Source organism: Dicentrarchus labrax, unplaced genomic scaffold (genome assembly GCF_905237075.1).
Source record: "Dicentrarchus labrax unplaced genomic scaffold, dlabrax2021, whole genome shotgun sequence".
NCBI lineage: Eukaryota > Metazoa > Chordata > Actinopteri > Moronidae > Dicentrarchus > Dicentrarchus labrax.
The window spans coordinates 6912091-6924380 of record NW_026136701.1 but is presented as its reverse complement, the minus strand read 5'-3'; the positions used below and the strand labels follow the sequence as shown (position 1 = coordinate 6924380).

Below are 12290 nucleotides of genomic sequence, written 5' to 3'. Positions count from 1 at the left end.
GGCTATGCAGCTGGTCAGAGGATGGCTAATACTTAATGGTTATTCCCCATTAGGAGTTTTGTTAATAGAAATCTAGGATATATTGATAAGACTGTAATTTAACATAACTCTGAATCACCACTGCCTTCTATTATCATTGGAATGTGTTCTTTATTGTTTAATAAGCACATGTTTTAAGTTAAACTAAGTTGCTAAAGGAAAGAAAGTAAGGGAAATATGTACACTCTCTCCTGCCTCATTGGTTACTTCAAGATGCCCTTGAGCAAGAAACCTGAGCCCAGGTGGCTCATGTAGAGCACAGAAGCTCCTAGATGAAGGTGTGTAAGTGTCTGAAATGTGAAACCAAGACAAAATGCACATTTTCCTGCACATGTTTTCTTCCGTTTTAGTTTCTTATGCATTTAAGAAAACAACCTACTTCTTTTGTTCTCAAACATGCATCCAGACCCACAAAGCTAAAGACAATGTTGCACTCTGTTTCCCAAAACCTCGTGGAGTTTGGAGGTGGTCGGTCCTTGCCCGGAAGCTCTCCCCCCCCGATGCTGCATTAAAGCTCACTCATCCTGATGCTGACAGTGCGGCGAGGGTAAGCCAGGCCTGAAAGGGAAGTGCTGAGAGCCACAAGAGCCCAAGCGCACCAGTGATTGCAGTGCTATTATCCTGCCAAGGCTAAGCTCCACATGAAAAGGAATGCAAAAAAACTTCATCTGTCCCATTCAGTGAAACCAATATGCTCAAGCTCACTGTCAACTATGTGGAAGGGCTTCAAGCCAACTGTGCTGTTCAGCCTTCTTGGTCATGTTTACTCTGTGTTCAAATGAGGAACAGGTGTCCTTGTGAAAACACAGTTGACTAAGACTTTAGCGGAAGTCAACTATAGACACAAAAAAAGAAAAAAAACAATAATATTTCCACACTGTGTAAATATAACTTCTAAAACCTGATTACAGTATATTGAGGTTTATGGGTGCTTTCTCAGGTTAATGTCCCCTCCCTGTTTATTCACACATCTAAGGTTACCTCTAGGTGAGGAATGTCCCTGAAGTGTTTTAGAAAACAGGATCATAGACATTTTTCACATTTTTGGCCACAGGTGCAAAAACCAACTGATAATGTGACATGATACAAATGTTAAGTCAACCTGTATGTTAAAAAGTCCCATGCCTGATGGCAAAAGCTGGTGTTTAAGGTGTAACCTAGCAGTGACATCAGCACTGTTGCTCACATGGCAGGCTTGTCAAACCGGTGTTGGAGGCTGCAAGAGCACTGACACCATTCAGACCAGGAGAAATCCACCTGTGTCGCTGCCTTAGGTGTGCTGGGCTCGCTCTCGGTGTAAATAATCTCAGACCCAGGTTTTCGTATCGAGTTGCGCACATGGGAAGAAGGAGAGGCAACTTTAGATGAAACTGTGCATAAAGTGAAACAAGAAAAGAAGAGACCCTACTGCGTGAAGAAGAGATAGGACTCAAAGAGGATGGAAACAAACGGGATCGAGAAAAAAAACGGTAGGACACATTTTGGAGTCAATTAAAGTGCGTCTTACAGTCCGCAGGCGACAGGGGAAACATTAACTCATTTATATTCCACTTTAATTGTTGAAGTCTTAACTTGTTTCTCCGCTGACTGCGGGCATTTACTGCACTGGGCGATATATGAGCACCTGTAGACTTTTAAACATTCGTTTATACTCTGCCAAAAGGTGTGGCCCCTTTAATCCTGCCTGTACCTTTCTGCGGACAGAAACAGTGTTTTGCCCAAATCCAAACTGCGCACAGCCGACACAGAAAACTAACAACCGCTAAAAATAAGCGCTGTTGTCAAGAGGACACATTCCTCTGTTAGCATTCAATGCGTGTGGACCTGTTTTTAGCACGTAGCCTGTATATTTATTTTAATGAGTTAACCCGGTCGGGTCGATTTAAAATCACAGCAGCCAACAGTACCGCGACGGCGCCGCTAGATGGAGCCATTGAGTCAGTAATGTCACTACACTGAGCGAGGCTGTAACGTTCAACCTTACAGGAACTAATCAAATGTATTGTTACAATATATTACAATTATTATATATATATATATATATATATATATATATATATATATATATATTACAATTATTATATATATATTACAAGAATTATTAACATTATATTTAAACACCCCATTTAAATTGAATATTTCCACTTAGCCACATTTAAAATGCATTACCCTCTGACTTTACACCAACTTCATTGCTTTTATTTTGCTAACTACCTAATTAACTACATCTAATAGTATTAGCTAGCGGCTAAAATAATGCACCTATAGTGAAACATGTGTTCATTAGCTCCACTGCCTGGTTATTATCTATAGAAAGAAAATGAGTGGTCATCTAATTTTCACAAATATCCAGTGAAATGATAAAATACAGCAACAGTTAGCAGACATGGTTTGAACCTCCCGCTGCCGCCCTGTGTGGAAGCTTACACGTTGTCGGTGAGGCGGCTGAGGTGTCTGAGGTCTGTCAGCTGACTGCCTGTAGGGAGTCCAGACAGAGGTGAGAAGTGAACTTTGAGTGGGGCTGGTACACGCCCTTCCACACACTGGTCTGTCCCCGACGACTCGTTGACAGTGTGCTAGTTATTCCGCAGCTCAGGGCACCATGGCATGCCTGCAGAGACAAACACAGCTCAGCCGATCTGAGGAAATGCTCGACAAAGCCAGAAGCCAGAAGGTTGTACAAAAGAACGCGAAGATCCTAGGTAGGCGGAGGTAGTTTCAGTCTATCTTGTAGGAGATGTGGCCAAAGGGTCATGCAGGGTCGGGCATGCTTTGTTGCTGCATAGCCTTGGTTGCCCGATTTGGCTTTGTGATTTTAGGCATTCACTCTTTTCATGGAGTTTTCTGATGAGATGGAAGCAGGTTAAGGAGGAGGCGAGGGGGGGGTCAAAGGTCTGAGTCAAAATTGGGATCAGCTCAGTAGGTTTGATGTGTTGGAATGGCACTCTGCTCCTCTGTTTTCACAGGTATGGAGGGCGATATGGACCTCCAGTTCCTCCTGCAGGGGGGAGACCTCCTCAAGGTCCGCTCCTCGTCCTGGAAGAAGACCCGCTACTTCAAACTCCAGGAGGACTGCAACACCATGTGGCACGAATCCAAGAAAACCTTCAAGACAAACCAGACCTGTGAGTGCTGTCCCAGCATCCCAAAAGCATGTGTGTGAGACCCACCTGCAAAACTCTTGCATGCATTTGTCTGGTGCTGGATACATGTCCCCCACCTCTATTGCTTATCATCCATTTGAGTGTCCAGTGATGATACGACTATAAACTCGTCTACGATATCTCGACTTAGCTCAGGTGGATTTCTCTTTCATGGATTATAAAAGTGGACAGATAGAGCCATAAAAAGTCATTGTGTTAGAAAGATCGTTGTATTATCGCACACAACTGGGTTGTTCGTGACGGCAGTTTTGTGGGTGTGTTTATCAAGATAGTGTTTTATAGTGTGTGGAGGAGGGGTTTGTTAGAGCTCTGGTTATATTGGATCACATCCATAAACATGTCTGATAACTGTAGTATGAGGAAGGCTTTATTCCTGTCGTCATGACAACATGCAACACTTAAAGGTGCATCCACTCAACAACTCAAACAACGTGAGTGACTTCAAGCATTAAAGTTAGAACATTTTGAGATTCAGTTCAGAAAAACCAGTAATATGACGTCTGTAAACTGTAAACAGCAGGTTCATGTTTACAAAGCAGGCTGGTCTGTGATGCCCGAAGACACCAGAAATACAAAGGAACTTCTCTTTTTCAGCAGAACAAGTCATATTGTGTCACTCCTATGGCTCCTTTGTTAAATGATATCCTGAGTGTTAAGTAACATGTACAACTCCCTCCTTTGTCCAGTTTCACTTGCTGATATCTCAGCGGTGCGAATGGGCCGTCAGTCAGAGGGCCTGAGGAAGTACACAGGGGAGCAGGTGGAGGGCCGCTGCTTCTCCATCATTTTCAAGGCCCGCCGCAAGAACCTGGACCTCATCGCCAGCTCGGAGGAGGAGGCCAAGCAGTGGGTCAACAGCCTGCAGAAGATGCTCTCCATCATAAACAACCTCACCGCCCAGCAGAAGACAGAGCAGTATCCTTATCATGATAGTTACATTGGGGTTACACTGAGGGGGCTCTAAGCTAATTATATTATATCTATTAGGTATTGGTCCTTAGCTACCCCAAGGGCCCATAAGATATGAATGAACATTACATATCCATTCCTTACATTAAAATTTTTTCAGCTGGATCGTCAGCTGCCTGAGGAAGGCGGACAAGAACGAGGATGATAAGCTGAGTCAGTCAGAGGTGAAGAACTTCCTGCGTCTGATTAACATTGAAGTGGACGACGTCTACGCAGAGATGCTCTTTAAGGTGAGTTTAAGAGCTTTTTAATGATGAAGGTTATTGGTAGATATCCCTAAGAGCTGTAAAACAGATTAACATTGCTGCAGGGTCAGTTATGTAATTTAATTAAACATAATAATACTAATTAAGCCTTCGCACCCTAAACTGAATCTGTTCTGCTCAGAGGCAGGAAGAACACTAACAATGAGAAAACTTTAAGAACAAGCCCAGTAGGTCCAATGTGGTAATTAACAAGAGCTCTTTTCTAAAATGTATTGATTGAAATTTGAATTTAAAAGAAATTAATGTGATAAACTGATGTGACTAACTGAGCAGATGTCAATTCAGTCTTGATGTCTTTTGACAAAAGTTGGCCCCCAGCACAGTTATGTGTGTATGAAAGTGTTGTTTTTTCCTGTTTTGTTTTATATGTGTTCGCATGTGCCTGATGTTTGAAAGGTTGTACAAATATTTATATATTATGTAAAGTATTCACAATAACCCCACCTCTAAGACTCATTATTGTTCCGAGCAGATATGTTGAAATACATGAGGATGTAAGGATACCCTTTCATAATACGTTTCTATCATACAGAAATGTGACAAATCAAAATCTGGATACCTGGCTGGAGAGGAAATAAGACATTTCTATGACCTGTTGACCCATCGGGAGGAAATTGTTGTGATCTTCGGAGAGTACGCTAAAACGACGGGCTATATGAGTCCGGAGAACCTGGTGGAATTCCTGATGAAAGAACAGAGAGAGAAAGCCACACTGGCTGACGCACACCAGATTATCGAGAAGTGCGAGCCAGATGAAAATGGTCAGTACCTTATCTGTAATGACATGTTTATGTTTCAGGTTGTTGCGTATTGTGGTGGAGCAGTGGTTCTCGGTCCTGGTGTGAACCACTGAAAACCAGCCGGGCTGTGATACTCTTATTTTAGCTATTTATTGTATTTTGCTTTGTATTTATTTTTGTGATCTTGCATCATGTTGGACGGTGATGTGTTTCTTTCATTTCCTAAGCTTTTGTGACTGACACTGACTCAGTAGTAGGAGATTTGAGATGTAATCCAGGGTGCAGTAACAGGAGCTCTCTTTATTCAGAGACCTTTTTTAGTCTTTTGAGCTTCAGGGTAAAAAGAGCCTCTCTTGTCTTCCTCTTTGTAATATGGCTGTCATGTGAGCTGTGAGGCATCAATCTTCTGTCCAAACATCAGGGATCCAGTGTTGAGAAAAAGGGAAACATTTGGCCTGTAAGATCGTATATTCCATGGACTGCAGATATTAAATAACCTTTTAGCTAACTCTACTTTATTTACTGCAGTGTTGCTGAATGTGCACTGCTCTGTGGGTTGGTCCTGGATTAAAGGAATTGTTTGACATGTAAAGAAACATGTTGGCTTTCTTGCAAGGAGTTACATGATTGATACCTCTCTTATGCAGGAGGCGGTTAGCTTAGCTTAGCATAAAGACAGGAATCAGGAGGGAAACTAGCCTAGCTCTGACCACAGTAAAACATTTAATGCAAAGAGGTGCGGAACATAACTCGCTGATTCATACCATATTTTCAGCAAGGATGTTTTCTCTTGGATATCAATATGAACATATATTCAAACATTGTATGGTTAACAGAAGCAACCAAGTCACCAAGTTCATCTTTTCTACATTTAATACCAAAGGCTGTCTAAAGAGTGCACTCGTACTTGGTACTGGTAATTAGATATCTACCAGGATTTATGATGCTTGGATAAATGGTCAGAGCTAAGTAAGCCCTGAACTTTGCAAAGTTTTTTGTGTGTGAAGCATTTCCAGTTATGGTTAAGTTTCATGTCTCCAGCTCACGTCAAATTGAGCGAACACAAGACAACAAATATTGATAGACCAGCAGAAACTCAGTAGGGTTCCACACCTTCTGTGTTTGAACCCTGGTTAGCACAGGGGTAATCAGGTCCTTTATTCACTCACACCCTTTGTGCTGGATAAATGAGCGGCTCCCTGGTCACTGTTGTTCTGCCTTGTCTTTGTGTTCCTTCAGCCAAGCAGAAGAAGCTGCTGTCCAAAGATGGTTTTCTCATGTACATGCACAGTCCGGACGCCTTGGTCCTCAATTCTGATCACAGAGAGGTGTACCAGGACATGAGCCATCCCATCAATCACTACTTCATCTCCTCCTCGCACAACACCTATCTCATGGAGGATCAGCTCCAAGGGCCCAGCAGCACGGAGGCTTATATCAGGTGACACCTTTCATTCAGCTTTTATGAATCTGTCCTTGAAGTCTTGAATTCAGCTGCTGTACCTGTGAAGTACTGATAAAATCACTGCAGTGTGCAGATATTAATCCAGCTTTAGGTTTCTGCTTATCTCTCTATCCCAATGGGGGAAGGCTGAGGGCTGCAGGATGTCAGTTTGTGCCTGTGAATGTGCAAATAAGTCAGCAACAATGTCTTGATGATTGGGAGTTCCCTGCATTAATCTGGCCTGCCTATAGACTAATTGTATTTTAATGTCCTGTATTCTGTAAATGCTTGATGCACAGAGACCAATTCATCACAATATGGATCTTTTTGTAAAGAAGTTACTGGTTATTTTATAGGGGTTGAAGGGTACACGGTACCTCAGTATCTACCTCTGTCTTGGAGTTGCAGCTCGGTAAATTCTCAGTGGGCTGCAACAAAAACAAAAAATAAACTAGAAAATAAAAAATGTTGTCATTTATTTTGAAAACATTTAGCTGCAGCTCATTAGTTCTGTTCAATTCTTACTCTATGCATTCAGATACTGCCATATTGTCTGACATATGGTCTGAATAAATTTGTGCTAGTTTCTTTTTAGAAATAAAGTTGCTAACAGGGTCTGAAACAGTGCTAATGATTTTGTGTGTGACATAGTGTAGAGCTTGTGCAGGCGCCACCTAAAAGTTAGAATTAATATTCCATTTGTAATGATATATTTCTCTACTGTCCCACATTGAATCTTTGTGTCCTAGTTCCTATTTGTACAGGACATCCTTAATTTCAATTGGCCCAAGCACAATACAATATTCTTAAATCCTGTATTGTCCACAGCCGAGCATGGTCTCATATCCGCAGCGACAGACACTCTATAGCATTAGCTGTGACTTTGGCACTTTTCCACAGACATACCTGACTTCATTTGAACAATGTTGGCATACAGTTTGACTCTGATCACTGCCCACTGAGCTTGACTCGCCCGGCTAAGCCGACTAGCATGCTACAGCTGACAGACAACTGGTGCACCGCCAAACCTTTCCAAGTAAAACTCTTGCCGTAGTATTTCTGTTTGCGTGTGTTGACATTAGTTGTTCATAGGTCACATCGAAACCGAGGCAGACAAATACGCATACTGTTACACCCCTATTATTTTAACCATCTGATGTTTACTAACAGCAGCCCTCTGGCTTGACGTAGCCTTTTAGTAATGCTGGTTGTGACTCTGTCAGGGCTCTGCTGAAGGGCTGCCGCTGTGTGGAGCTGGACTGCTGGGACGGATCAGATGACGAGCCAGTGATCTACCACGGCTACACACTCACCTCTACGATTCTCTTCAAAGACGCGATCCAAGCCATCAAAGAGTATGCCTTCAAGGTGTGTTTAGTATCCAGTATTATCCAGTATCATAAGACATCCATTAGCACTCTATGTACGATCTGTGTATTCCATCTGGTCATCCCCAGACATCCGACTACCCAGTTATCCTCTCCTTGGAGAACCACTGCAGCGTGGAGCAGCAGGAAGTCATGTCCCACCACATGAGATCCATCCTGGGCAGTGCACTCGTCACTTCCCCCCTGGGGGATAGCATGCCCACAGAATTCCCATCTCCTGAGGTTTGTACCCACTCGTATCTACAGGTAGATTTTTTTTTTTTTATGACGGATGGTTGTGAAGATGCCACTCACAGGACTACACTGTGTGTGTGTGTGTGTGTGTGTGTGTGTGTGTGTGTGTGTGTGTGTGTGTGTGTGTGTGTGTGTGTGTGTGTGTGTGTGTGTGTGTGTGTGTGTACACATACCTCCAGGAACTGAAGGGGAAGTTCCTGATCAAAGGGAAGAGGTTAAACAAACTGGAGGCCAGCTTTGCTGCTGAGGCGGAAGCAGCTGATGACACGAATGTGACGGAGGAGGAAGAGTCAAATGATGAAGATGAGGACAAGAAGGAGGAAAACCAAAGCAAGGTGGGTGGTCACATCAAGGAAGAGTCAATAAGGAAATCGATTTCAGCTAACACATTTTTAGCATTAGCACACATTTCTTTAATTTCCATTTACCACGTAGCAGAAAAAGAAGCTGAAAATGGCCAAAGGGCTGTCCGACATGGTGATCTACTGTAAGAGCGTCCACTTCAACGGCTTTGAGGACGCAAGAAAAAACCTGAGCTTCTACGAGATGTCGTCCTTCAAGGAGGGAAAGGCCTTGGAGCTGGCAGAGGAGTCGGGTGAGGAAGACTTCAGGCTAAATTCAAGTTTTTTTTAGGGTCGAGATTTATCTAAGTTATATTTTATACGTAACTAATTGTTTATTTGTATGATAATTCATTTTCTCTAAAGCATTTAAGATCTTAGCTATTTTGATTAATATTTACTGAAAAGTTGGGGAAACAAAATTGATTCAATCATTTCAAATCAGGCCTGACACCAGTTGTTGTTGTGTGGTCACTGTATTGCACACACAATGTTTCCCCCTCCTGCGTGATGAGTCAGGTCAGTAGATAATTCTCTTCCTCGGTCTCGGTGTGTCCTCTGTAGCTAATGCCTACATCCGTCACAATGTGGACAAGCTGAGCCGCATCTATCCAGCAGGCATCAGGACTGACTCCTCCAACTACAACCCAGTGCCTCTGTGGAATGCCGGCTGCCAAATTGGTACATAATACTGACACAGTCCTGTCTGATAATGGAACCAATGAACCAATGGACAATCTTGACATTTAGCTAATGGAAGACAGCTTCTTACTTGGGATTCATCAATGTCATTTTATTTATTCCTTTTCAGTGGCCCTAAACTTCCAGACATCCTGCTCAGACATGGATGTTAACCAGGGCAGATTCCTGGTTAACGGAAAGAGCGGCTACATCCTGAAACCTGCCTACATGAGGGACAGAGGCAGCGAGTTTGACCCCATCACCCTGACCCGAGGAGACTGGCTGAAGCACAAGACGCTGCATGTCATGGTTGAGTGTTTTGCACACTGACTGTAGTTTCCTTTTTTACAGTCGATCTTTCATCATGTGACATGACGTGTCCCCCACCTGTCACCAGGTTATATCAGCCCAGCAGCTTCCCAAAGTGAACGAGAAGAAATCGTCCATCGTGGACCCGCTGGTCAAAGTGCAGGTGTACGGAGTGCCAGATGATGTTGCTGAAAAAGAGACCAATCCTATTGATAACAATGGTACCTTTCCTTTCAATCACTATATGTGTCCGTTTGTACTTTACTTTAATTTTTCAATCTAGTCCACATGAAGCAAAAACTGGTTTCTTCTTTTATAGTTTTTTTATACTTAGCAGATTATTACCTGAATATAGCTAATGCAACTAGGGGTGAACTATTACTTATTTATCGATTTATCTGTGGATCCTTTTCTCGATTAATCGATTAGTTGTTCCGTAAAATACTGAAAAACAGTGATCCCTGTCTTCCAAAGCCGAAGCTGAAGTCCTCTCGTTTTTGAACATATTCAGTTAACTGTCCTAGAGAACTAAAGGAGCCAGAAATATTCACATTGGAGAACCTACAATCAAAGAATGTGACATTGACATGACTCCAAACGATTGATACATTATGAAAATAGTTAGTTATTAATTTAATAGTTGTCAGCTAATTGATTCATTGACTCATCGTTGTAGCTCTAGATGCAACATTTATGTTTTGATCACAATGATAATGCAGTTCTGACATGTTTCAGCTAGCTAAAGTTAAAGATAAACATCAGTATTTGGCACAACTTCAGGACCAAGTAGAGCCATGGTGTGTAGAACATGTCTCTACCAGTAGTAGCCTCCATAGACCAGAATGCAATGCAGCCCACAACACACGTAGCATTTTGAGTGAATTGTAAGACTGTAAGCTTGTGCACTGGCTCTGCCTACACCGTGTATCTGTGTTTAATGTGTAAAACCTGCAGTTAGATACAACTAATGTGTTCATGCCCCCTTTAAAGCACAAGTAGACGAGGCAGGTTAAAAGATCACCAAATAACTCCTGGAATGCGCTGAACATCAGAAATTAATGATGCCTAACATAAAGTTACTGATGGCATATTTCTTCCTTTCTGTTTAAGGTTTTAACCCAACGTGGAACGAAAACTTCCAGTTCGATGTGTACGTGCCGGACCTGGCATTGGTGCGCTTCGCCGTTGAGGACTATGACACCACGTCCGATAATGAGTTTGTTGGACAGTTCACACTTCCATTCAACAGCTTAAAAATGGGTAAGCTCAGCAACTGGCTGCGGATATTTACTGTTCTGTAAGCAGATGATGTAAAACCACTGATAGTTCTTTGTTTTCACACTTCATAAAAGAACAGACAGGAACTATCCCTTCTGTGGTAGAGCATAGATAACTCAATTCACACTGTGCACACAGTGCTCTTCATATTCTCCTTTTTTCTTTGTGTTCCCACACAGGATACAGACACGTGCCTCTGCTCAATAAGAACGGAGACGTTGTCCCTTCAGCTGGGCTCTTTATACACATCATGGTCCTTGATGCTGAGTAAAAACATCATCGACTGGAATGCGCCTCTGCAGGGACCTCCGTTACACAGCCATGTTTTAGTTGGTTTTAATTCTTTGTTTTGGATCTATAGCTTTAGTTCATGATTATCTGATTGGCTTGATTGCAGTAGTTTGAGCAGCTGCTGTAAAACATTCTTCTCGAGGGACAGTAGTGTGTTGAAGTCTTCATCTGCAACTGTAAATTAGTTGTATTGGGAGGTGGGTGTATGCATGCAAATACTGTACATACACACTGGGTTTGCTAGGCTTTATAATGCTCCATATGTCACATTAGAGGGACTGTCGATGCAAATTGTTTAAATTGGTTTGTATGAGTTGCACTAGTGTTTTACCATGTTTAGTTTGATATTGGATTTTTTTTTAAGACTTAAAGCTTGTGTCCCTCATTTCTGGTCTGTTAATGTATTGTCTATTTAAATATTTGTACTCAGATGACCATTTTATGAATTTTGGAGAAACGCAAGCTAAAAAAACAATGTGTCAATCTGTCGAGTAATATTTTTAGTCAAGTATATTATTTTTTCAATAATTTCACAATAACTTCTTTATCTTTTTGTAAATCAAGATTAAGATAAAGGTTTCAAACATGAACACCGGTCTCCGTCTCCCCCTCCCCCCCGGACACTGTACTTTGATGAATATTATCTGTAGTCACGCAAGACTTTTAAGATGAACCAAATTATTAATTCTTCTCATCCAGTGGTACCAATTGTATCGGTCTTATCACTGCCGCCTTTCTACAGAATAAATTCATTACCTAGTGAACTATGGATGGACACACCCTTGGTACACAGAGCGTCAGTACAACAATCAAAAGGAGGTCAGACTGCACTGACTAATGTAATTCTATTTACCGTCTTGTGTATTTCAAGTATAAACTACAGTCAATAGATTTATTGTGAAACAAGGTTATTATAGCTAATTAGAACTAGGTGTAAAAAACATTTTAGTCAACTAAAATAAAAATGCAGCTGGCAACAAAAAATAAACTGAAAGCATATTGTGTGCTAAAATAAATATATACAGGAAATGTGTTTAGTTTTATACTCTGACAATTTTGTCAAATCTGCCAACACAAGCGATTGTATTGTAATAAACTAATCCAAACCTATCAAACTAATAAAAAACATGCTTAGTGATTAGCTGG

At 41.8% G+C, this 12290-nt stretch overlaps 1 protein-coding gene across 6 annotated transcripts; it reads left to right on the top strand.

Moving 5' to 3' along the window:
- The first annotated feature begins 1222 nt into the window (after window positions 1–1222).
- LOC127370861 (1-phosphatidylinositol 4,5-bisphosphate phosphodiesterase delta-1) lies at window positions 1223–11734 on the top strand. 6 transcript variants are annotated; one of them, XM_051413345.1, is made up of 15 exons: window positions 1223–1508; window positions 3006–3194; window positions 3890–4118; window positions 4273–4402; window positions 4971–5199; window positions 6418–6619; window positions 7846–7990; window positions 8080–8232; window positions 8424–8579; window positions 8680–8839; window positions 9150–9266; window positions 9397–9575; window positions 9664–9796; window positions 10686–10835; window positions 11033–11734. In XM_051413345.1, exons 1-15 carry the CDS (start codon window positions 1478–1480, stop codon window positions 11122–11124), a joined length of 2295 nt encoding a protein of 764 aa, XP_051269305.1. In that variant the 5' UTR covers window positions 1223–1477; the 3' UTR covers window positions 11125–11734. The 6 variants fall into 6 exon arrangements, with proteins under 6 accessions (XP_051269305.1, XP_051269313.1, XP_051269296.1 ...); XM_051413353.1 differs by having other exon boundaries at window positions 1224–1508; window positions 3006–3164; window positions 8683–8839; XM_051413336.1 differs by lacking the exon at window positions 1223–1508 and adding an exon at window positions 2625–2741 and having other exon boundaries at window positions 3006–3164; window positions 8683–8839.
- Window positions 11735–12290: the final 556 nt, after the last annotated feature.